The following is a 27127-nucleotide window of genomic DNA, read 5'->3' on the forward strand; positions in this document are numbered from 1 at the left end:
TTTGTTATGCAGATATCCACATGTCCTTCTAAGAAGAGGGGATTCATATGTTTCACAGGTTTTTTTTCCTTTGTACCCTCCATCAATCCTTCTCATGCTTGCAAGCAGGGTGGATAAAAATCAATGATTTTTTTTTAAAATTTAAAAAATCAGATTTTTTTGATTTAAATCAGATTTTTATTTAAATCGGATTTTTTAAAATAAAATGCTTTTTGAGGAAAATATATTACCATCCAAAGGTTATTCCATCATGAAATAAAGATTAGTTTTTAATTATGTAGAATAAGGCTGTATATGTTTAATTTTTTTGGTAAATAAATTCCATTAATCCATGCACAATGTCATGCTCTTCCAGAGGTTTTTGTAAGATTATTGGGCAGTTTCTCTGCATACAAGATATTATCACAGATGCTTGGTTTTGCAGTTCTCAAAACTGAATTTGTGTCAGCTCAGCAGAGATCGCATGCCTCTTCTTCACAGCAAAAATGTTATAACATGAACAGAGTTGAGAAAAAGACCTTAATCCTATTGTTCTACAAACCTATGAAGACAGAACAAACCCCTTCAGTGCTAAGTTTCAAGAAGTTCAGTGAATAGAAACAATATTTTTCTGATTGTTTGGAGTGGAATAGATCTGCACAAGAAGAAATTAAGTGTGAGGAGGGAAGGGCAAGCAGTACAAAATGAAAGTGAAACTTTTTGAGCACAATACTGCAAAAGTCTTTGGATCGTTTGTGTGTATGACTTGAAGTTTATCACATTCTTTCCTTGGAGGAAAAAACCTATAATGGCAGCAGGCCGTAAAAGAGACCCAGTTTGGGAATACTTTAATGAAGTTCCTTTACCTATCGGTAAGGCATGCATGCATGCAAAATGCAAACACTGCAACAAAGAAATGCAAGGCCTGGTGGCCCGAATGAGGCAACATCATGAGAAGTGCTGTGATGAAGATGACCAAAGAAACACATTTGAACAGGCAGGATCTTCAGGTTGGTAAACATTTTTATTGAATCATATTTCTAAAGACTGCCTTGAACTGTCATGTTTGAGCAAAATTATATTTCTTATTATTACTGCATGTTACTGTCATTTGGTACAGTTATGAAGAAAAGCAAATATTCCTTTTGGGGCAGTGCTGCACAATAAGCAGAAATTGTATAAACAATAAAATAACAGCATTGACTTTTTTGTTTAGGGGAATTCATTGTTTTTGTTTTCCAGATTATGAACAAAGAAGAAGATGAAGATGACGAGTGAGCTACAGAGGACAGTATTTAAGTTTTTCATGTGTAGGCTGGGCTGACAGTCTAAGTTTCTTAAAATATATATATATTTTGTTTAGCCAAATTAGTTAACAAACATGGATGTTTGTTTAAGCAAATAACATATGCTGTAATGTTATTGTTTCAGTTGAATAAATAAAACTTTAAATTGTTATTATTAAGGTAATGATTATTTTTCTCCTTCCATTAAAGTACAACAGAAAAGTTGTCCAAATATGAATGATTAACCTAAACTGGGGATAATTCATCTCACAATAAATTAACTATAATGTGTTTCTAATAGTATTAAAATCAATATTTTATACAACTGTAAAACTAATATGAAAAGTTGTTATTCTAAAAATCTTCATCTACTTGCATATTAAAGTTATACCAGCAAGAATTAGTCTTTATGTAGAAAACTATGATTTAAATCAAGCCTTACTGACTAGTGATTTAAATAGTGATTTAAATCGTGATTTAAATCAGTTTGATTTAAATCAAACCCACCCTGCTTGCAAGAAAACAGTTGTTAATGTTACTACTGTTGTAACAGCATAAAACTTCTGGAAACCAATCAAGAGATGTTGGAATTGTGAGATAAGGCCCTCCTCTTGGCTTCTGAAGAATTTGTGTGTAAGGATATTTCCTGAGAAGAGTGTCTCACTGCTGAGCTCTAGATTGGCTTAATGAACAGCTTAGCTGCCAACAAGCTCTCCCATGGTGTTTAAAGCCTCCTCCCCTTTAGTCCACCACAGCCTAAGCAGAATGAAACTACTTTGTACAGCGTGTATCTAACCTCCACTGCCTTCATCAGTGATCTGATACAGTCAACTGTCTACCAGCAGCCTATACCGTCTACTAGTTAACATGTTTACAATCAAAGTCATAAAATATATTGTTAACATGACTATATTGTGAAATATAGGCTAGACAGTAAAGCACACCACCACCACAATCATGCTATATCGCCTTTGTTTTCATGAGGCAATAAAGATTCCTTCAAACGTTACTCTGAAAATGGTTGTTGTGGGTTTTCCGGGCTGTATTGCCGTGGTCTTGGCATTGTAGTTCCTGACGTTTCGCCAGCAGCTGTGGCTGGCATCTTCAGAGGTGTAGCACCAAAAGGTTTTGGTGCTACACCTCTGAAGATGCCAGCCACAGCTGCTGGCGAAACGTCAGGAACTACAATGCCAAGACCACGGCAATACAGCCCGGAAAACCCACAACAACCATCGTTCTCCGGCCGTGAAAGCCTTCGACAATACATTACTCTGAAAAGATTGCACTAATGCGACAGCTTTTCAGTACATCTCTGTGGACCACATGAAACTGCTGGGTGAGGTCACCTGGAGATTTGGGCTGAGTTGTCACCAATATGTGGATGACATTCAGCTCTATCTCGCACTTCTGGCTGATCCCAGGGAGGGTGTAGAAACGTTGCTCTGGTGCTTGGAGGCAGTTCTGGAGTGGATGCAGGCTAATAAACTGAAGCTTAATCTCACCAAGACGGAAATGCCGCTGGTGAGCAAAAAGTGTCACATGCGATTTAAGGTGTCGCCTGTTCTAGACAGGGCTGCAGTCCCCTTGAAGGAATAGGACCATAGTCTGGGTGTGCTCTTGGACACAGGCCTACTGCTGGAGAAGCAGGTGGCAGCTGTGACCAGGAGTGCCTTTTTCCAGTTTTGACTGGTTAGCCAGCTGCAGTCCTTCCTCGGCAGAAAAGATCTGGCCACTGTGGTACCTGCCCTCACTACATCTAGATTAGATTACTGCAATACCTGCTATGTGCTAAGGCTGCCCTTGGAAATGGTTCAGAAAGTTCAACTGGTGCAGAATACTGCAACCAAGATATTGACTGGAATGAGTTGTATGGACCATATCACTCCTGTACTGGCTCATTTACACTGGCTTCCAATCTGTTTCTGGGCACAATTCAAGGTGCTAGTATTCAGGACCAATAAACTTCAAGGATGCTTACTCCCTTTTGAACCTACCCAGCCACTATGCTCACCTTTGGAAGCCCTGTACTGGGTGTCCCCACTTTCTGAGATTCCCCAGGTGGCAACATGGGAGAGGCCCTTTTTGGTCATGGCACCAAAAATATGGAACTCTCTCCCCAGGTAGGCTCATCTGTCCCCTTCTGTTGGCATCTTCTGACAGTAGGTGAAGATTTCTTTTGTTTTGTCTGGCATTCCTTCAGTGATCCCTCTGTCCTGGCCAATATTTTAATTATTAGTTTTATGTTTTTGTATGTATTTTAGCTCTGGTTTTGATTTAATATATTTTTGTTGGTTTTAACAGCTTTTAAGATGTGATTTTATGACATTTCATTTTGTTAGCCACCTTAGTGGCCCTTATGAGGGCAGAAAAGTAGGGTATAAATTTCTAAAATAAAATAAAAAATAAAGATTCCAACATAGGAAGCAGCCCATTTGAACTTATTAGTTTAGAACATATTCAGATCACCAAAAATACTGTCAATATATCTATAAGAATATGATTAAAACATAAAACTGAGAGAAGCCTGTAAAAGTACTGCAGCCCAAGCTCTGCTCACAACCTGAGTTCGATCCTGGTGGAAGCCGGGTTCAGGTAGCCGGTTCAAGGTTAACTCAGCCTTCCATCCTTCCGAGGTTGGTAAAATGAGTACCCAGTTTCCTGGGGGTAAAGTGTAGATGACTGGGGAAGGCAATGGCAAACCACCCCGTAAAAAGTCTGCCAAGAAAACGTCGTGATGCGAAATCCCCCATGGGTCAGTAATGACTCGGTGCTTGCACCTTTACCTTTTACCTAGCTTTGGCATCATTGCCAACTCACAATTCCTTTCAAAACACTGTCCAATAAAAGTATGTATGTTAAATAAACGTAATTTTGCACAAGTTTCACGTCTCAAGATAAGAATCAGGCTATACTATATTTTCTTGTATTAATGGTTTACAGAAGATTAAATACAGCATCTTCTTTTATTCCCCAACATCATGGGCAAGCTAGCTATAAACTAGTGATATATTTGAGCACTCAGGATTATATAGATGATATATATATATATATTGTAACAAAGCAGGCAACCTCAGCTAAAATCAACAATGCTCAAGTACAGACATAAGGAAAATGAGTATATATGGAGTCAATGTCCAAAAAACTTATTTTTTTAAAATGAAGTGTTTAGATATGGTATATAGCTTTCCTGAATTATCAAATTATCTTCAGTATTTAAACTGAGAATATGAGAACCACTACTGTGATTTTAAATCATTCTATTTCAAACTAGAATGCATTTCTTCTTAAATCAGAAAGCATGTGAACATGCAAGCAAGCTTTAGGAAAATTATATTTTGTATGCATTTTGCCTTACTGAAGCAAAAAAGTGATAGTGCTTAATGTTCAACAATAAAAACATCTGAACATGTGGCAGAAAGCTACACAAAATCTACAACAGACAAGAATATCATTCACCAACCAGAAATCACCAAGATTTCAATTTATAATATTAATGTTATAAGACAGCCAAAATGCAGCCGCTGAATTAGTAATGCAATTTTGACAAATGGTAATGCAACACTATTTGTTGCAGCTTCTCGCCAATGTTTCACTGTACTCAAATCTTTTTTCAAAGCTTCCTTCCATTCCAATTAAATTGCAGAAATTGTAATAATTTCTCCCTTCGTTTGGCAAAACTAACCCCAGATTTATCCTGCTTTCCTACTGAAATAATTTAAGTAACACACATTTTTGAGAAAAAACATTTTTGAAATAGCACTGACAGCCTTCAAAAATTAGGCTGAGGATACTGATCTCTATTATTGGTAAGTGTTCATTTATGTAGCATTTCTTGTTCTAGCTATTACTATTACCCTTATCTCAACACCTACCAATGAAAAAAGAAGACACAGATGGAATGGATCCAGATTCTCTAAGAAGTAAAAAAAAATAACCATTCACCAGTACTATTTCTGGATACTGTGGCCATACTAGTCCAACCACAGAGGATAAACTGAGGACACTAACAGAAGATACTATTTGATGACGAGAAAGCTGCACAGTGCAAAGCTTCAATACATGCATACTTCAGCATGTATGCATTCCAAAGTATTCATACCTATCCCAGAGATTCTTTGACTCCCGTAACTTGTTTGAATGGAACACTTGGTAGAAAGTAGTCGAAGGATTCCTATGAGAACCCGGAAATGAAACAACATTGAGAATGGATAACAACCTCTTCGCAGGAAAAACTTGAGTTTTCAGGTTTACACATGTACTCGAGACCCAAAATTCTGCAACAGCAGTGCAGGACTGAACACAGGAAACTGAAGAATTTTAATTTAGAAGTTTTGCACTGCTGGTTCAATCTCTTTTTAGCATTTAATTTCCAACAGTAGTCTCCAGATACTCATAAACCAGACAAGATTACTTTCCCCAATATGTACTCAACATCTGATATTCAGAGATTTACTACATTAATACATATTTAACATATAAATATTACATCCCATGGCCCACAGTAGATACTACTTAAGTAATTTATTTATGTTATTTATAGTCGCCGCCTTTCTCACTAGGACTCAAGGGGGATTACACAGCATAAGTCAGTAGAATCAACAGGCCTAGAACGTCCAATGAACAATACAGTAACATTTCTATAGTAGAGATTTGTGGCCAACCAGAAATCTGAGGACAGAACTGAAGCAAAGCGTAAGTATTAACAAGATGTGTGAAATGATCCAAAATTACATAGTAGGATCCTATGAGTAATAAATCTTTCAAATTTCACTTTTCACTGTTTTAAATTATGAAGTTGGGAAGATCTAAACAATGGAAATCTAGGTTGTGAAATCCAAGGCCTGCACTTGCTAATCAAGAACTACTTGCCTTGTGGTTCAGGAAAATGTACAGCTTTAAAGGCAAAGCATTTCTGTTCGTTGCATTATAAAAATCCCACCTCATGAGATCCGTTTCCCATGCAGCTGTCTATGCAAGTCCCACAACCCCATCTTTCTGGGGAAGAGAGAATACAATATCCACCAGCATATTCCACAGCAATTAGTGAGGAAAGTGTTGAACTGATATGAACCAAAGCAGTTTTCGTATTATATACCTCCTATGTGGTATTGTTTGAAGATTTTAATTGATATAATTCCCAACAAGATTTCATTGCAAACAATGTGACAGAAAACAATTTTTGCTTTCATTAATATCTAATTTTTTTTAGTAAAGTGGGCTTTGTGTGCTGTTTTCCAGGTCCAACATTGAAGGCTCTACATTTTAAAAAGCGAAAACAAAACATACAAACACACACAAAAAAAACCCTTTGGCTAGATTTAACCAGGTAATTTCCAAGCATCCGACAATCTTAAATTTTAATCTTTGCCTTCTTCCAAAGGAGCTGAAGGCAGTATATATGGTTCTTCTTTCTATTTCACTAATACAATTATGGGAAATAAATTAGGTTGAGAGAAGAGTAAAACATATTATGTTCAACTCACTTTAGGCCATAGTCATCACCCCTAGGTTTGGAACTAACCATTAAAATATACACAATAGTCCAACTACCCAAATATGCTAGATGCCCATCAGCATGATGGCATTAGCTATCCTTGTTCCCATAACAGCAGGCAAGAAACTTGTTTCAATCTATAGTAACCAACTCCCAACAAAAAGAAAGCAAAGACTGCTGTAATTATTAAGACTGGTTTGCACTAAGATGTTTTGCCACTGAATTAGAACATCAGCGTAACTACAGCTCAGATAGCATACTACTACTTATCAAACAAGCAGCCCAAACCCCATGCTAACATACAAGATTAGATGTAGACTGAGAACATTCACATTTGATTCGCATGGTGGCACATTACAGCCTCTTATATGTTGAGTCAGCATTTAAAAAGACAAGGAAAAATATAATATACTACTTAAATTCTTGACTTACTGTCTCATGCCAACTTATAACACACTTGGTAGATCTGCCATTTTACAAAGTATTTTTGCAGATAGGTATATGGCAAGATGACAAGAATGAGCTAACCAGAGCTTAAATTTTCCATTAATCTTCAGCCAAGGGAGGAAATGGATTGCCCAGTCTACTTTTTTTTAATTACTCCAGAAATCAGGTTTATAATCTCATGGTTTAATAAAAAGTAAATTGATTATTTGCTGGTACAAAATTAATGAAAGCTCATTTGAAATTTAGGCCATGAGATACAATGAGTATTTCAATGCTCTCTGGCTGTTGTCAGTGGCAGATTAAAAAATATGGAACTAACTAACTATGAAGGACTTACTAGCTAGTTGCTTTTTATATTCCTTCTCCTTTGGACAATCTTGAACTTTCCTCAAAACTGTACCTAAGCTTCCTTGCTTCCATTTCTCTTTTTATTGTATAATACCGTAAGATTTCTATGCAGGCCTTTCCGCCAATTTATAGTATGTTCCTATTCAACCACCATTGTACTTGGAATCTGAATCTAATTGCCTTGATCCTCTGAGACTGCCTACTAGAAAACCCTAACAATCTAGATATTTTGTATCCCATGTCCCAGCTAATGATCTCTTATCAACTGCCAGGCACCATTTCCACCTCCTGATATGCAATCAGTTCAGCCCTTGCTAGATAGCAACACTTCTTGCATAATTTTTAGGAAGTCTTTACTACCAAAGCAGGGAACTATTAATTGTAGTGGTTAGTAGATTTGGAAGACCAGCCAGAATATTAATACATATGATGGTAGAACCAAAACCTCATGTTGTAGTTGTGCCGATCTTCTTGGGGAAGGACATAAAAATTTGAGGTGCTGCTTTAAAAATTAGCAACATCTACTGATTATGGTTTTTTATTTGCTATGTGCCAGTATTTAACTTTAACTGTAACAATTTTTAACTGGTACAGCAGAACTACTCCTGTGGTAATTACTTATTTGGAGGAATATTCATATAATAAAACGAGATTCCTTGCCAATAACTAAGGGTTAAAGTATTTTGTTTTTTTAATCCAATGGCATAAATATAGGGCCTTCTTTGCATTCATTCATCAATACAAGAAATAAAACAACTTAAACTTTTTTGGCACAAACACACAGAAAACAGGGTTGCACTTAACTGTAACTGTTGTTCATCGACTGGTCTTCTGTGCAGGCACACATGGGAACTGTACATGTGCAGGCCAGCCATGGACTTTCCAAAGCTCCTAGAGGCACGAGATGCTCACCTAGCCTTTTCACGCACTTTCCCCCCAGGTATGGCTATAAAAGGCAGAAGGAGCAGCTCAGTTCTCTAAGCCACCAGTTCCCTCAGTTCTCTAAGCCACCAGTGTAGAGGGAAGGTAAGAAAGAGCACGTGGCAGGGAAGGAGGGAGGGATGTGTGTCTGCACAGAAGACTACTCGATGAACAACAATTAGAGATCTGCAACCCTGTTTTCTTTGTCATGTCTTGATGAATGTGGACAGCATAAACCAGGTAGCTACCTTACACAATTCCAGTAGAGAGATGCCCAAGTTGAAGGCTGACGAAGTGGACTAAGCCCTTGCAGAGTGTGCTTTTATGTGCAATGGGCATGGTTGTTCAGATTGATTATAACAGTCCTTAATGAGCCAAACTATCAAATCTGAAATAGTCTGCGTGGTGACCTTCCGACTCTTTTGGGACCCATTGAAAGAGACAAACAGATTAGGGTACTTTCAGAAAGGAGCTGTCCTGCCCAAGTAGAAGAACAAAGTACAAAGCTGAAATGGCCACTAGGTGGACCTTAATGGAGGAATTAACCAAACCTTGATCCGTTAGCTGGACCAAATAGTGCAAAACAGATGGTAAAAAGGCAAAGACCAGGTTCAAGTTATTGTCTGCTACCCAAAGATAAAACCTTTTCTACTTGGCTAGATATGATTTCCTGGTGGATGGTTTCCTAGCTTCCAATAGGACCTTCTAGACTGAGGAGGAGAAATTCAGTCCAGGAGGGATATGAACCAGGCTGTCAGTTTCAGAGCGCCAAGGTTGTGGTGGAAAATCACATGATCTTGTAGCAGGTGTGGTGTTAGGAGAAAATGTTAGATTCTGCCTTGTGCTATTTGGAATAGAGAGGCAAACCGGGCTTGCCCCAGCCAGTAAGGGGCTATTATGAGTGCCGAGTAACCTTCCCTCATTATCTTGCTGAGAGTAAACATCAGAGGAAGAGGGGGAAACACATGCAGAATGGTGCCCAAACAAGGGATTTGAAAAGCGTCCCCAAGAGAGGCCTTCAACTTTCATGCCCATGAACAATATTGAGCATATTTCCTGTTGAGGTTTGTGGCAAACAGAACTATAGTAGGATATCCCCACATTGCAAAAACAGGACGGAGGAAGTCCATGTGGATGGACCATTTGTAGTTATGGAATTTGGACCAACTTGGTGCATCTGCCAGAACATTGTCCTTGCCCGCTATATGTATGGCAAAGAAAGTGACTTGATGCTTGATAGCCAGTTCCTGTATCAGTGAGGATTCTTGGGAGAGAGCCAGGGAAGCTGTGCCATCCCCATCTGTTCAAGTAATGCATGGCAGTCGTATTGTCCGTGCATATCTAAATTTTCTTGCCTTCCACTGGGCAGAACAGAGCCTTCAGAGCATACCTTATTGCCTTGAGCTTGAGGAAGTTGATGTGCATTGACGATTCTTGAGGGGACCATGCTCCTTTTACCTGGTGGTTCTGAGCCACACATGCCTATGTATCACAACCGCAGAGGCCATAACTTTCAAAGAGCAATCTCTAATATTAAACTGTATTAATTTGTTATTTGGAGAGCCTTAATGCTTCTCCTTGCAAAATTTTAGCAAGCCTTTGCTTCTCATCAGGGATTAGGCTTAGGTATAAGAAAAGCTGGTAGCGAGCCATAATAGCTTCATAAAACAAGGTTACACTTAACAGTAACTGTTGTTCATTGAGGTCTTTCTCTGCAGGAACACATGGGACTGCGCATGCACAGGCCTGCCAATCAGAGGCTTTTTGTAGCTTAAAAGTCACTAGAGGGCATTTGATGCCTCCCAGAGCACAGGCGCAGCTGTTTTCCCACCGAAACAGCCTATATCTGGGAGGTGCGGTGCCCTCCCCCCTCAGTTCCTTTCACCATCGCACACCTCAGTAATTAGAAGAGCATACAGTGGGGAAGGAGGGAGGGTATGTGTGCCTGTACAGAAGACCTCAGTGAACAACAGTTACTGGTAAATGTAACCCAGTTTTCATTGTTGGTCTTCTGGTGCAGTTTAGCAAGCTTCTTACCTGGGTTGTGGAGCTTGCTCGTCAGTGAAAAATTGATTGCAGCACTGCTGTGCTCACTACCGACTCCTTTCTATTGAGGACGTTTAGGGCATAATGTCTCATGAAGGTGTCCGCCAATGACCAGGTCACCGCTTTGCAAATGACTTGCAGGGGGACCCCTTTCAGGAGTGCTGTCGATGTCACCTGAGACCTAGTAGAGTGTGCATGCATGTCCAGCAAACAAGGTAAGTTGGTATTTATATAACAGAGCCTGAACTACCCAACATGAGATGGTCTGTGCACTCGCTCCCTGTCCCTTATTTGGCCCAGCAGAGCAGACAAAAAAGCGTCTATCTACTCTAAAATCTCTAGTATGGTCCATATAGAATAGTATTGCCCTCCTCACATCCAGAGTGTGAAGGGCCCTCTCCGCCTCGTCCGAGTATTTGGGAAGAAAACTGGTAATGATATCTCCTGCATCACATGGAATTTTGATATGATCTTAGGCAGGAAATCCAGTTTTGGCCTAAGAACAACCTTTTCAGGATGTATCTTAAGAAATGGTTGATCTATGCACAGAGCTGCTAATTCACTGACCCTCCTGGCCGAAGTCACTGCTAGTAACAGTGCCACCTTCAGGATCAGTGACCTCAGAGGGCATGTAGCTAATGGCTCGAAGGGTTTTGATATCAGTTTAGTCAATACAAGTTGTAGAGACCATTGAGGCACTATTTTCCCTGTAGGTGGAACCATATTCTTCAAACCCCTTAAGAACAACTTTGAGGAGGAATGTGAGAACACTGGGGGTTTTTGTCAACAGGCTCATGAGAGGTGGATATAGCTGCCAAATAGACCTTTACTGATGAGAGAAAGAGCCCTGACTTCTTCCAACTCTAGAAGAAACTCCAAAATCCTAGCCAATGGGCAAGTGACTGGATCAATCTCTCTCTCTCCTGCCCAACTTGCGAATCTACCCCATTTACGCGAATACAACTGCCTTGTGAACAGTCGTTTGGCACTGACACTTCAGTAGAGAAACATCCTAACGTTTCAGTAACCATGTCGTCAGTTTGAGTCTGTCTACTGCATGGTGAAGTACTCTCTGCAGTACTATCAGGTCTGGTTCATTCGGCAAGTGGCGGAAGGTCTGGTTCATCATCTGGTATAACTGATGGAAAAATGGCTGTCTTGGCCAAAAGGGTGTTACTATTATTGCTATCGTCCCTTCTGCCTGCATTTTGCTTATCATCCTTGAGATGAGGGGTACAGGAGGAAAGGCATAGAATAGACTTCCGGAACAGTTGATCTGAAAGGCGTCCACTAAAGAGTTGGGTTCCAGAACTTCCTCTGGAGCAGAATAAAGGAGCCTTCTTGTTTTCCTCTGTGGCAAAGAGATCTCTCTGTGGCTGGTCCCATCTTGGAAGATGGATCCGATGTGGCAGTCTTTGATGACCCACTCGTGCATGTTTGCACCTAATCTGCTCAGCCTGTCTGCAATGACATTTTCTGGCCCAGGTATGTGTATTGCCTGTAAATGGACATTGTGATCAATAGCCCATTCCCATAGTCTTATGGCTTCGAGACACAGCGTTTGGGATGTAGTTCCCCCTTGTCTGTTAACACAAAACACTGCTGTACAGTTGTCTGTCAGTGCCTGTACATTTCTGCCCCTGACCATATCTGAAAAGAAAATTAAGGCATAATAAATGCCCTAAGCTCAAGTACACTGATGTGTAGCAGCCGCTCATCCTCCGCCCAGGTACCATGAGCCAAGAGCCCTCCACAATACACCCCCCACCCAGACAAGGAGGTGTCTGTAGTGATTGTTATGTTGGTACAAATTGTACCAAATTGGATCCCTTCCATCAAGTTCCCATCAGCTAGCCATCAGTACAGGCTCTTAAACTCTGTTCTGGGAATGGAAAACTTCTTTGCCTGTGTATGAACTTCAGCACAATAAACAGAATTGAATCACAGCTGGAGTTGTCTCATATGCAATCTAGCTATTGGGATCACAGCCGTAGTCGAGGCCCTAAGGCCTAACGAAGTCTGTATTATCCTAGCAGACTGATATCTGCACCTTAGGAATATCCTGATCATACCCTTTAGTTTCTGAGTTCCTTCTGGTGGTAAAAATGCCCTGTTCAGTGAGGCATCTAGAATGGCCCCCATGAAGTATGGGTATATGGGGCAGCTGTGGGTCCTCAAATGGGCCATGACCACTGCCATGCATTTGGTAAATACCCTAGGGGCTGTGGATAACCAGAAGGGAAACACTTGGTACTGGTACAGGTACACCTTATCTGCACAAACAAATCTTAGACATCTCCTGTGGAAGGGACAGATGGAGATATGGAAGTATGCATCTTTTAAGTCAATCACAGCGAACCATGAACCAGTGGGTAACAGTGACATTACTAAATTCAGTGTAGTCATTCTGAACTTTTGCAATTTAATAGACTTATTAAGTTTCCTCAGGCTTGTATGGGTTTAAAAACCCCATCTTTCTTCTCTACCAGAAAAAAAGTTGGAATAGAACCCCAGTTGTCCATCCTGCACTGGCACCTGCTGGACAGCTCCCTTGTCTATGCTTTCAATTCCTCCAGCAACTCGGGTTGAGCAATTGAACCAGTTTTACCAGGAAGATGCAGACACGGTAAGCAATCAAATTCAATTTATACCCAAACTAAATTATATCCAATACCCACACATCAGAGGTGATTGAGCACCAAACTGTATGACAGGCACAGAGCCAATTGCCAAAAGGCTGTTTCTATGTTGTTGCTCTTTGCCAGCAAGTGGCTGTGAGGCATGCCTGGACCTACGTGATGGCTTCCATTTAGAACCCCACCCCCTGACTAAGCTGATAGGGAAGGTTTTGTGGATATGGATAGGTATGATAAGGCTGGTAATGATATTGTCTCCCTCTATAGTCCCGCTGCTTAAATTGTGGCTTTCTGAATCCCTGTTGACTCAGTGGGAGGACTCCATATGACCTAGCAGTCTGTTGATCCTTTTGCTTCTGCAATAGGTAATTGTCTTGCTCTCAAAAGGGAGATCCTCTACTTTGTTCTTAGTGTCCCACAGGCAGAGCAGCAGACCTCAGCCATGCATGCCTCCTTAAAACAATGGCTGACATCAAAGTTCTGGTCACAGTGTCCACCGAGTTCCTGCCCACACTGATCTGATGTCTGGCAAGACACAATATTTCTTCCCTGATGACCCCTGCCAGAGGTCTCTGATCCTCTGATAGCTTTTCATGAAAGGAGGCTGCCTTGCCCCATAGGAAAATCTGGTACACTCCCATTATGGAGGTATAATTGGCGATTTTGATGGCCAATGCCGCCGAGGTGTAGATCTTCCTGCCAATAGCGTCCAGCTTCCTACCCTCCTTGTCTGAGGGCAGAAGTCATCAATGGGTGAAACTTCAGTGGTCTCACCTAAGGTCTCATTTGAGGAAGGGTCCGAAGGTCTACTAGGGCTATCCTTCCTCTTGTATATGTCAGCCTCTGGTTCCTGGAGTTGAAACGCCATTGAGGACCCTTGGATGGAATGCAGCTGTCTCACAGAACTCGACGGGGATTTAACAGAGAAGAGCAATTCTGTATAAAATGGTTTGCCCACATCTACTCCATAGTATGTTGGTATTCGCTGGTGGTACCATGGAGAGCACCCGTGAAAGCAGCATCGCTCTGAGTGGAATGAGAGCTCCTTCTGGACGCTCAGTCCCTTAAGATTTTACACGTTTGAGTGTTATGCTCTTCACCTAAGCAAAGAAGGCAGAGCAAGTGGCCATCAGTCTTAGACATTTTTGTACAGCATTTTGAGCAATGCTATAAGAGAGCCTCCCAACAATATCCTTTCCTTTCCAAGTGAAAGATAAAGAACGCTGACTCTACTCATGCTACAGCTAGCCTCCACACCAGTGGCAAAAGAGAAACAGAGGGTGCTGCGCCTCCTGGATATAGGCTGTTTTAGCAGAAAAACAGCCGCGTCTGCACTCTGGGAGGCGTCAACTTTTAAACTACAAAAAGCCTCTGGTCTGCACATGCTCAGTCCCATGTGGGACTGCACCAGAAGACTGACAATTAGCTACTGATTCTAAAGGTTAAAGCTGGAGAAGCAGAAACCGTTCTACCCATCACGTCTAATTTCCTGCCTTCTTTATTGACCAGAGCCAAATGGCCCATGCTTATTTGGAGGCTCTAGGTGACAAACAAATCAGCAAGAAGGTGAGTAAACAAGAAACCTGATCTTTCGTGTTTGGTTTTATACATATTATCCAGCTTTTTTCACATCACTAGAGTTGAGGTTGATCTGGTCCACACAGCTTTGTTCTCATCAAGCATGCCTTGCATCTCTGGAAATGCCACCGGTTTGGCCGCTTCTAAATGTAGGACCTTGAAAATTGGATCTGATGAGGTCGGAGCAGAACCGTTCACCTCAATGTCCAGTGATCTCACCACCCAGACTAACTGTTCAATGTACAAACAGAGATCCTCACTCAGGGACACAGCAGAATCCTCAGTAAGGAATTCCGGTGGAGATGGTTCTGATGCAAAATCCAATCCAACATCTGAGTTGTCATCAGACTAAGTAGCATGGTTCAACAAAGGTTCCAGAACAGTGTTGTCTTCTGGAACCATGGTGAGAAGCAGTAAAGGTTTCGTTTTGCCCCTTGGTTCTGAGCAAACAGAAACACAAGGACCTCATCTTGGAAGAAGTAACAAGGGGGCAGGTACACGCCCAGCAAACATTCAAACCCGTAAGCATAGTAATGGTATGGGGAGACATACAGAGAATAACGGAACCGATGGAGTCCATGGTGAGGAGCCAAGAGGTTGTCATTCTCAGATGGAACTGAGGAACCCTTCTGTCTTTCTCCAGGTTGTATTGGTGATGGTGGCAATGGAGAAACAGCTGTAGACAGTTCTATGATTTTCCGAATATCATCCTCTTTCAGCATGAACAAATGAGCTGATTGCTTCGGAATGGTGAATTCCTTCTCTTCCTCCTCTGAGAGGAACTTGCCCTTTTCTCTATTCTCAATTATAGAAGACAGGTCCCCTATCCTTGTCCTTGCCCGGGGGCAGTTTCTGGGCAGCCTTGGTAGGCCAGTGGCCTTCAACCCATAGCTCTATCTCTAGGTTTAGGGGTGGATGGGGGTGAAGAGAAATAGAGGCCCCACCACTGGTGGCCCTTGTTTGAGGCTGACAGAAGTTAATTACTTCTTCCCTCATTGTCCGATTTATTAGGGCAAGAAAGTCAACCAAAACCGATAGGTTAGGATCATTAGGTACACTAGCTATCTTCTGATAGTTGTCATCAGATGTAAGCAGGTTCCAATCTTGAAAAAAGGGGCCTGTGGCATTGTCTCCTACTGGGAGAGGTTGGCCAACATGTCTTTCAGAGCTGTGCGGCTTTTGGTACGGCTTTCGCTGCCATTTCCCACCCTTCAAGCTTCAAAGGGCATGTCAGCATCAGTTTGGTTAGATCCCACTGCAGCAGAGGCGGCTGATGTGAAGCACTCCTTCCCATCATTCATGAAACTATCTTCGGAATCTCTTGATTCCATAATGCCATCGGTCCTTCCTGAGCATCAGAAAGGGTCCAAAAGCAAAGGTATAGGTAAAGGAAGAGTAGTGAGAGAAAGAAAATAAAAGACCAAGATCAAGAGAAAAAATAAGTCAGAATCACTAGAAGTGGCAGAGAACTGGGGAAAGGGGTGCTCCATGCACCAACAGAAAACAGGAAGAAATTGATTTCCTGCCTCCCTGGATTGGATGGTGGAAATCACCCAAGATGTCCTCCTCCTCAGAGGGAAACGGGATGGAACTGAAATGGAATGCCTTCTGGGGGTTGGAGACAGAGTTCTTGAAACCCTAGGTGGACTCGATGCAATGGAAGCATTTGGAGCTGATGAAGAGGCTTTTTTCCTCTTCTGAGATTTAGAAATCAATGCTTTATCAGCATGCTTCAACTTGAGCTTAGCCTTTTTCGTAGGCAGCTCTGACTGGCACCAAGGTAGAAAGATGAAGCTTTGGCTGAAACCAACTGGTTCTTCTGGGTAGTGCTAGGCTCTGAGCATGCTGAATGAACCAAGGAGGCCCATTCTGGGCACTGTGTCCTTTATCAGCGGCAGTAGTATCGAAGTCAGTAGCTCCCTTCAGGACTGACTCTCAAAAAGCTGCTTTTAAGTCATGAAACCCTAGCATGGCATGCTTTGGGCATAAACTGTTTGCAGACCACGCACTGCAAGGTGTCATGCTTCTCGCCCAGACAAAGCAGCCATTTGTCATGCTCATCCAACTGGGCTATTTTGGTTCCACAAAGTGAACACTTCTTGAAGAGAGCCTTCAACACTATGGAGTCGAAGGCCTGAACTCACATCTGTCTCTGGAATCGAGGAGCAGAAAGAACATTTCCTTTTTCAGTGGCCACTAAAGAAGAACTGCAGAAGGGAGCCGCTCGCCCCACCTTTTATAACCACTTCTGGGGAGAAAGTGCACAAAAAGGCTAGGTGAGTGTCTTGTGCCTCTAGCTTTAGAATGTCTGCAGCTGGCCTGTACATGCGCAGTTCCCATGTGGGACTATACAGAAGACACCATGATGAACACAGCAATTCAGCCAACAATAAATACTGCGTGGGGTCAGCATGTTTAATTTATAGATCTAAGGACTGTAGTGTTAACTCATATTCCACTATCTTCAACAGCTAAATAATATAAAAGCAGGGGCACACTTAGATAAGAAGCACTGAGATCACTAGGAGCTCCTTGGAACTTTAACTCTTTCCAATGCAGTATCAAGGGTGCTTAATTCTACTGAAATCAGGTGTGGCTCTCTGAGTCAACTAGGCTCTATCTGGAACTGGTTAACAGCACCTACTGGCTGTAGCACAAAGTATAACAAACAAAAATATTAACCCAAAAACAGATACCCTGCAAGTTATTCAATACTACAAAGCATACTGTTTTTAAAAGACTGGGAGTGTAATGCTATGCATGTTTACTCAGAAGTAAGACACACTAAGTACAACGGGGCTTAACTCTCAAGAAAGGATGGAAAGAACTGCTCCTTCATGAGAGCAGTCCAACCCAATCCAAACTCTGCAAAATGCCAGTTTTTGAGGTTCTCTGTCCTGTGGCTAGCAAAACTGAAGCAGCACTCTCTCCTGGCTCTATCAGAGCTATGTAGTAGAACTCCTCCTTTTTCTACCTCCATGACTTCTATAGTTGCAGTTTTTCCTGGGTTCTGCTAAGCAGGGTACAACCCCCATCTCTCCAGACTCACCACAGACTTAAAATAGCTCCAGCTGTTGCACTCATAACTCTTCTGTGCAGTATTAGAGGTGCCTAATTCTCCTGAAATAAAGCTTCACAAACGTGTGTCATCTACAGCCCCTAGGAAGTTACTTGCCAGGATCAAACACATTGTTGCTACTACCTGCCAGAATACTGGCTTAGAGAATACTGTAATATACTAATTAAAATAGCCGAACAAGGAAGTATTAGGACAACTATTGTCCTATGGCAAACATTTCCCTTTTCAGGGATATTTAGGCAACGTTAGATGAGGCCAATCATCCAATTCCAATCCAGCTTTGGAGAGAGCTTGGAAAATGCAACCTTGTTGATTCTTCTAGATCTCTTGGTGGCTTTTGATGCCATCAGTCATAATATCCTTCCAAACCAGGTGTCTGATATGCAGTATGGAGGCATTGTACTCTAGAGGTTCTGCTCCTAAGTTCCTAACTGGCCTATTGGTTCCAGAGACTGTTTCTGAGACACTGCTGTTCATAACCATAATGTTTATGCTGTGGGGTTCCACAGAGATTGCTCTTGCCTCCCATATACTGGTAACATCCAGCTCTACTTCTCTTTCTCATCTGGACCAAGTGAGATAATAAATATCCTGAACAGGACCCTGAAGATAGTAAAGGGCTACAAAATGAAGCTCAATTCAGATAAGATGGAAAATACCACTTCTGATAACAGTGAGAACACAGGACTGCAGTGTCAGCTGTAAAGAACATATTCAGAGCTTGGAAGTTCTTACAGATCTCAACCTGCGTATCAAGATGGGAACCTCCTCTGTTGAACAGAGCAACTTTGACTGATTCACCAGCTGAGAAGGATCTTAGAGAGATATGAGATTTGGCCACTTCAATCCATGTACTGATGACATTCGTGTTAAGATTGCAACGGGAACAGCCTTTGAAGACTACTTAAAAACTGCAACTGGCGCTGACTGTTACAGCAAGATTATAACTGGAACCAGTTGACAGAGGCCACATCTCACCAGTGACAAAAGCACTTCACTGGTTTTGTTTCCAGACTCAATTCAAAGTGCTGGTCATCATCTTTAAGGCCCTAAATGGACTGGGACCAAGATATCTTAAGGTCCATCTTCTATACATTCCTGCCAACATTCTGAGATAGGTGATCCAAGGGCTCGTTCTACCTTCCACCTGTTGCAGAGGTAGCACCTAGGAGCAGGGCCTTTTTTATTAGGGCACCCAGCTTTGGAACATCTTCTTCAGCTGCCTGAATCACACTGAATTTATTATCCTTCTGGAAACAGGTAAAAACACATTTGTTCTCCCAGGCGTTTAAGATGATTGCTTCCCCCCCCCTTTTGCTACCCCCTGGGTAAGTTGTTGCATTTTTAGACTACTGCTTTTAGAAAACATCACTAAATAGTTGGTTTTATGCTGTGTACTATGTTGTTTTTATTTCCTGTTTTAATGGTTTTTAAAAATATTTTTAACTATGATTTTAATCATTTTTATAAGCTGCTTTCCCCAGAAAACAGTATTTTGGGTTGAAGGGTGGGATAACAATACTTCAAAGATTTTGTTTTGCATTTATAAGCCATCTAAATTGGTGCTCTTATTACACAGAACTGAGAGGGTCTTTGGTCACATGGATTTCAGCTCTAGAAACGAATTCAGACAGTTCATACATTCATCAATGTACTCTTCTCCAATGCCTTAACATTGTTCCCTTGCTCCATAAAATACCAATCCTATGTCTTTAGGCTAAGATTTCTAAAATGTTCAATGCATCCTATAGTTTTCTAATTATGAGCGGATCTTGAATACTCTGTCTCATTTCCTGCAACCCTAGGGTCCGTAATCAGGAAGAGCACGGTCTTTCCCCACCAGCTGAATGTGCTATTATTTTTGTAAAAGCATAACTGAAGAAGCCAGATGTTTATAGCTGTTATCCATTATATGCAGAGAGGGCTTCCCCACAAATGCCACTACTAAACAGCAGTTACTAAAAGGGCCAGGAAAATACCCACTGAAGACTCAAAATAAAAAGGCCATTTAAGCTACCAGCTATAAAAATCAGAATTATGGGAAAATGTGTGTGTGAAGGCCAAGCTGAATATGGGTAGCACCCAAGTTTAGCTTCTTTCCAGAAGGCTTACCCCTTACAGGATTTTCACAGAATCTAGTGTTGCTTCAGTATCCTTTATCTTATAAAAAGGAAGACACAGATTTGACTTTACATTGGATCCTATTTTTATTTGTTCTGTACTTGATGCTTGAAAAGGGAAGTGAAAACCAAAATTCTTCCTCCTCAACCCCATTAGCTGAGAGTGTCAGGAGAGATGCCATTACTTTACAATGTATGTTCTCTCCTCCAACTTGTTACAGCATCCTGTTCTTTTATTCCCATGGCTATATCATTCCCTTAGAATTGATGTCGTAGCTGCATCTTTCACAAGCAAACTACTGGTCTAGACAAGCCCTTAATGCAAAAAGTTCTCAGTAATCCATTCTGTTTCCAAACATGAAGTTTTGATAATATATAAAGCACTTCTATTTACAGTCTTGTTAGAACTTCAGGGCATAAAATTTAAGATGTTTGTTTCGACCTTTGAAACCTTAAGTGGTTTGTTTGTTCTTAGAACTTTTAAGGAGCATCCTAACATCTGGATGAGGGTAGGAGAAACTTTCTTGGCAGCGTTCCCAAGCTGTTTTAAAAACGTGCATAGTGCAATCCTATGCAGAATTACCCCAGTCTACACTTCCTGAAATGAGGATCAGACATGGTATTGCCTAAGATTACACATAAGGTGCCCTACATCAATACCCAATGCTTTGATGCATTCCACTCAACAACACAGTAACAAAGATGCACTGCAAACAAGACATACAGGCTCATACAAAACCATGAAGCACTTATTTAGCGAATCCTTGAGCTTCACATGGGTTTTCCCTGCTAAATGACCATAAAACACAAGATCTGAATACAGATCATTTGTATCTTTATTGCTGCTGTTATGATTTCATTTCCTACTTAGTTCATCTAGCTCTGCATTTTTTATAAATATTCGCTTGTGCCCCACCATACTTTTCTCATACTGTGTTGTTTCTGCCCCCCAAAGTTCTTCTATTCTGGGAGGCACACAAAACATTCTTATATGCATGGCACTCATAATTACAAGCACAACTGCTTCTGGTACTAGAAGGACCATGTTCTCTCATACAAACCTGCCTGCTTTTCCTCTTCTAGGAAAGCATGTCTTTCAAAGTTGGAATGGCAGACACCAGGGAGGTCTGTCCTGTAGACCCTACCCACATAATAGGGAAATGGATTTTCACAAATACTTTCTAAGTGCCATACAAGGTCTGTCCAGTTTGATTTTTGTGAAATGTTTTACAATAAAGAGTTGAAAATGTTATTTTACTAGATTTCTATACCACCTTTTACCATAAAGGTTTTCAAATGAGTTGGACCACTAACTGTTGAGTGCTTATACACCAACACTGTTTCCATGGAATCCTTTAAGGTCTAAAGGATAACAGTCAACAGACCCCGAGTAGCAGACCAAAGAGTCTGACTTACTTTGAATTGCTGTGAAGCCTATTTCCTAAGTTTTGCTTCTTTAAAGGTTCAATACTTTGTGTTTCCCCACTGCAAAGAAAAACCATCATACTAACTAACAATACTTATACAGAGAATAAGCTTTCTCTGAGAAAAAATCCTTCAGTTGAACATACTGAACCACATTTTACATGAAATAAGCAGCAGATACAACATGAAAAGTGGCCAGGATCTAGACAGCATTATGACTAAAGTATCCAAGAGGGCAATCCTAAGCAGTTATACCCTTGGATTGCACTGCAAGACTATTTCTTGTTTGGGTTTCTCAAACAGGAACACCTTACTCTACTTGGCAAACCAGACACTATTGGATGATACTGATTATCTTGACACATTTTAGTCTGGTTTCTAAGCTGGGTTTGGCAGTGAAACTGTCGTGGTTACCATGTGCTGGGAGAAACAGAGCAGGAATACAACCATGTTGGCTCTCTTAGAATTATCAGTTGCTTTTGATAACAGTGACAATAGTATCAACCTGAATGCCACGTCTGGGATGAGGCCAAAAGGCTTCAGTGGTACCATTCCAGCCTAGTAGGCAGGTTCCAGTACATGGTACTTCCAGATCAGAGCTCCACAGTTCTTTTTTGCATGCTACAGTGTTTACTAGGTTCTACTCTGTCCTATGTGCTGTTTACCAATGGGTGAGGATGTTTCTTGGTAAGAAAGTATGGAGATCTGGAGCAAAACTGAACCAGTATACTGATGGCAGCCAACTCTGCTTCTTTATATCGAAATATGGGAATGTCAGTGAAAGTGACTGGATGAGGGCCAATAATTTGACTCTTAATCTAGACGAGACAGCATGTGAAACAAGGTGAGTCTTACTTTCCCATGCTATCATGTATGGGGTTGCAACCCCCTTAAAGACATGCATTTCCATTCCTTACTTCAGATACTTAAGTAGAATCTGTGGCTCAAAGTAATTTTCACAAGCTTAAGACTAGTGTGCTAGATTTGGTCCCTCCTAGACAGACAGCCTTGTCACAGTTACTAGCACTTTTGAAACATATAAACTAGATTACTACAATGCATTATACATGGGACTGCCCTAGAAAACATTTTAAACTGATCAGAATATAGCAATTAGATTACTAATGGAATATGCAGATTTCAGCACGTGTCTCTGATACTCCACAGATTGCCATGCATTTTTGAGCAGAATTCATAGTTCTCTCTGAGATCAGGACACATTTTTAGAACCTAGTCCATTTGTAAACATTTGAAACAACTTTGCAGAAAAGATCTGTAACCTTTAAGTAAGGTGTATTCAAACTGCATTTTGGAGAGCTCAGGGATTCCCCAGGAGCTGAGCAAAGCTGCTTGAAGTCTGAAGGACTAACAATTTCACAGACCTGCAGGAGAGGGCTGTGCGGCTACAAGGCCCGCTCCATCCAAGTGAAGCAAAGTATACCAGGCTCCATGTATGTGCCACAAAATATGCCCCATAATCTTATGTAATGCACCATTGATATGAAAGGGCTCTTTAAAGGTAAAAGTCTGAAAGACGTTTGCCCTGAAAGACACTGCCAAATTTATTTTAAGCTTGCTATTTTGACAATCTATACTTATTTTTGCCATAAAGATAACCAGCAAAATGGGTCTACCAAGTGAAACAGATCAGAAATATTTAGTATATTAGTATATTTCATTTTTCAAACAAATTCTGGAACATCTAAGTCAGGGATCCCCAATATCTGGCTGACACCTTTCCTGGCACCTGTCAAGTATTTTTAAAAAGTGGGCATGGCCAGGTGAAGCTTCTTCCCAGTACGGTTTCTGATTGGCCATTGGAGATCTGATTGGCTTTGCAGATTATTAAAAAGATTGCTTTGATAACAGCTGCCAGTACAGCACTGCATAACTGAAGGTAGGCTGTATGTAAGCAATAAAGTATTTGTAAACAATATATTCATTTTAAAAATGTGCCATGTCAGGCAGAGCTTCTGCCTGAAATGTTGAAGAGTTAGTAGATATTTTGTGGCTGGCTCTGCCTCCTGCTGCAGCCATATTGTGTGATTGTGCCCACCACCCTGTGTAAAAAGTCCAAAGGTACTTACAGGCTCAAAAAGGTTCAGGATCCCTGGTCTAAGCCACTGTTTACTACTTCATCTCTTATTAAAGTCTACTGTTAGGACATAGATGGCAGTGTTCTGGTATAGGTTATTTGCAGGCTCCTAAACAAACTTCAATGTGTACTTTTGAGAGGAACGTAATATTGCTCTAAGAACCTGAAGACATGAGGTGGTATATTAACACTTCCCTGTACTAAGTGCACAGACTCTTTGTCAAGGAAAGGCTCCCCATTTAGGTGCGTAGCAAGATACAACCCAACTCTTTTCCCCGCCAAAAAGAGACTTTTTGCAGCATTAGCAGTGAAATCATAATACTAAGATACTTCCTTCTTTTGCTTCTTGCTGTTTAGTTCCATAAAATTTTAATACATTGAAACATCAGAAAATCAAATGCCTAGAGAAATCCTTACAACACTGGCCATTTGAGTTTCAATTATGTTTTACTTCACATTACTGCTACTGAAGTTTGGCAATATTCTATACATTACTAGAAATACATATCTGCCCTTCCTTCCAGCATACAATATAGATCCAAAACTCAGTACAGAGCATTTCAGATCATCCAATTTAGCACATAAAATTGTCGAAAATGCAGTTGCCATGATGTCCCTTTGTACATTATGACTGCCAGTGATATTTTTCATGGCTCAGAAAGAAATGTTAGAAATGAAAGCAGTTCCTGTGCAACTATTTTTAGATTAACACAGCAATAGTTACTGATTTCATGCACTCTGATTTTATGCACTGGAATGTTCACTACCAACTTTATTATTCTGTTTACAATTAAAACATACTTCATTTTACAAAACAAACATTCTTAATTGTAGGAAGCAGTTTACTTTTATTCTCTTGCGGATGCTTTAAGGCCTGGACATGATTCTTACTTCCAATTGATTCTGGTCTGCATCCACAACTCACCTCAACATGGCAAAATGCTGTTTGACTGCAGCTATTGTGAACACGAAAAGATGTATAAAATTCAGTTAACAGCAGCGTGTGAGCAGTGCCTACTAATCCTTTTATTTTCATTCTCAGAGCATGTAAAGAACTGTCTGTATAAAGAAACCTTTATCAATGTTAATGCTCTACTACATTATTAAAAAGCATTCAGAGCTCCACTTTACCATTTATAGTACTTTATCAGTTACGATCACCACCACACTATACAAACAGGCTTTTTTAAATGATCAGAGGAAGATACTCTATAAAGAGGGCCTTTTTTCAGCAATCTAGTGGCTGCTGCTGACCACTCACAATTGCAGTCATTCATTAGTTCCTGGACTACAGCCTGCATAGGTCATACTGGTCAGCTATCTCAGTACTCTACCCTTTCTAACCAGCCTTATATTATGTACTCCAAGTACACAGGAGGTTTAAACAAGCTTTCCCAATGATGCATTATTTCAAGTGTGACAACATATTTGTCAAGAGCCCCAGTGATAGTATTTTATATATGATTTTAGAAACTAAGCAGATGCTTAAGTATCAATTGGATTAAGACACCAGCAATTTCATGTTTAACAGTTTACTCTAATTAGTGCCAATTTTAAGTTTTTTTAAAAAAGACTCTCTCATTTGAATGAAAGACTTTTAACCGGAAAGACCTTTCAAGTATTTAAAAATTGGGAGACATTTCTGCTACAATTTATTAATACTAATATGACCAGTCATTTGTTATGTTTTAGTTGGCGGTGAGAAATGATTACAGAACTTCCATAATCTGACACTAAACATAAGGATACATTTCACAGTTGTGTCTTGAAAACTAGTTTGGCTACTTGAACTTAGAATTCCTTTGCAATTAATTCCCAGCACCCTTTCTTCCGCTGCTACATAGGTACCAATTATGACCTAATTGCCACTTAAATGAACACCCTAGCCAGCCTTTAAGTAGATCAACAGGACAGAGAGGAAAAAGATTGTAAAAAAAGAAGATATCATTTATGCCACTTCCCTATTAAAAACCCTAGATGATGATTGCTTTCAACCAATGAGACAGAGAATAAATACTTACCAACTCACATATCATAGATACTGTTCTCAATAGAACTGGGACTACTCCAAGACAAAGACGAAACTTAATTCTTAAGCTCTGATCTGGCAACCACAGCTGCACCACATTCCATGAGTTTTTTAAAACAGACAGTACTTGGAAGAAGCTTCTGGACCTGTGCTGGAAAAAGGAACCAGTCTCCTCCTCCTCTTTATACAATTCTTTCACGGAGCTAATGTGACAAAACAAGCTATTCATCACAAGGAAGCGTCTCTCCTATAGGGATGTTGGTGGACGAAACCATTAGCCCAACTGGAAAGAGATTGGTGAAGTCTTAGGGTTTTTTATTGTTCTTGTTGCAGCCTGATTTAAATCATGTCACAAATACTTAAAACATGCTTAAATCAAGTACTTCAGTAATATAATGACTTTTATTTCAATGCATGAAAAATTCAAGCATGTTAAGTTCACAGGGATTCTACATTACAGCCCTAGTAAAAATCTCTATAAAAATATGAACTTTTAATCCTATTTTAACTTACATCTGATCTTGCTTAAAGATGAAAGACATGAATGTGATTCATTTACTCAACTTTAGCTACTGAATAGTTAAGAGCACACAGCCCGTTCCATTGGGTATTAGTTTGGCATTCTCTGAAAAACACAAAGTATTGCTTCAAAACATGCCTTTCAATACTACATAGACTGCATCTTTCCCTTAATGCGAGGTATGACTCCAAAATTCAAACTAGAATAAATCTGTTAAAGTACCACTGAATTCCTGTTTAATCTTCCTATACTCCTAACATATGCAGTCTATGGGAAACTACTATCTTAAAACAAATACTCCAAACAGAAACAGTAAGTGGAAACTGAAGTCTGGGCACCCCTCACCAAAAGCTAGAAGTGTCAAGGAATAGAATGCCAGCTTTAAAACAAACAAAGAAAATCATGGATGTTTACTTACTTGCTTCATTTATATTCTCCCTAATGGGGGCCCAAAGCATCATTCTCCTCTCCTCTATTTTATCCTCACAACCTTCCGGTTCAGTTAGTTAGGCTGAGTGTGATTGTCCCAAGGTCACCTGCAAGCTTTCATAGTGGAGCGGGCATTCAAACCTGGGTAGCCAAGATTGCAGTCACACACTCTAATCCCTACACCATACTGGAGTTAACCAAAGCTTGTTAATGCTAATGCAAGATCAATAAGATCTGTTTCTTGTATTGGAATAATGGATGTTACCTGCCAATGTCATCCTAGTACAAGCCTCATGAAGGTCTAATTCAAAAACTGTTTGACTTGAGACAACATTAAAAAGAACCTAACAGCACAAGACCCAAATTCAGAAGCGACCACAAGTCATTAGATTCATTACATTCTACCCACTATTACCCCATAAAATTTCTCTGCGCCTTTTATTTTTATATATGTATCCCATTTTTTCACCATACGTTGCTGCTTCAAGTGGCTAAAAAAGCCAATCTTCTGTTTATAAAGAAGACCTCTTTCTACCGTAAAGGAGTGGGAAGAGAAAGATATCATAGCAGTATATACATCTGAACACACACCAGGCACATCTTGAGAATTATGGGAAAGTGCCTATAGCAAAACAGCTGTTCTTCACATAAAGACTGCTGAAGTGTTTGTAGAGAGTCGCCACTTTTGTGCAACA

At 40.5% G+C, this 27127-nt stretch overlaps 1 protein-coding gene across 2 annotated transcripts in view; it reads right to left on the reverse strand.

Annotated features, from left to right (window-relative positions):
* TSC22D2 (TSC22 domain family member 2) overlaps positions 1 to 27127 on the reverse strand; it is a 48573-nt gene that overhangs the window by 16826 nt on the left and 4620 nt on the right. Inside the window, exon 2 of one of the 2 annotated variants that reach the window (XM_054983643.1) lies at positions 5365 to 5436. The exons of the other annotated variant lie outside the window; for it this stretch is intronic. Coding sequence (XP_054839618.1) covers positions 5365 to 5436 — 72 coding nt within the window. The remainder of the gene's footprint in view (positions 1 to 5364; positions 5437 to 27127) is intronic. 2 annotated transcript variants of the gene reach the window in all.

Source organism: Eublepharis macularius, chromosome 6 (genome assembly GCF_028583425.1).
Source record: "Eublepharis macularius isolate TG4126 chromosome 6, MPM_Emac_v1.0, whole genome shotgun sequence".
Taxonomy (NCBI): Eukaryota; Metazoa; Chordata; class Lepidosauria; order Squamata; family Eublepharidae; genus Eublepharis; species Eublepharis macularius.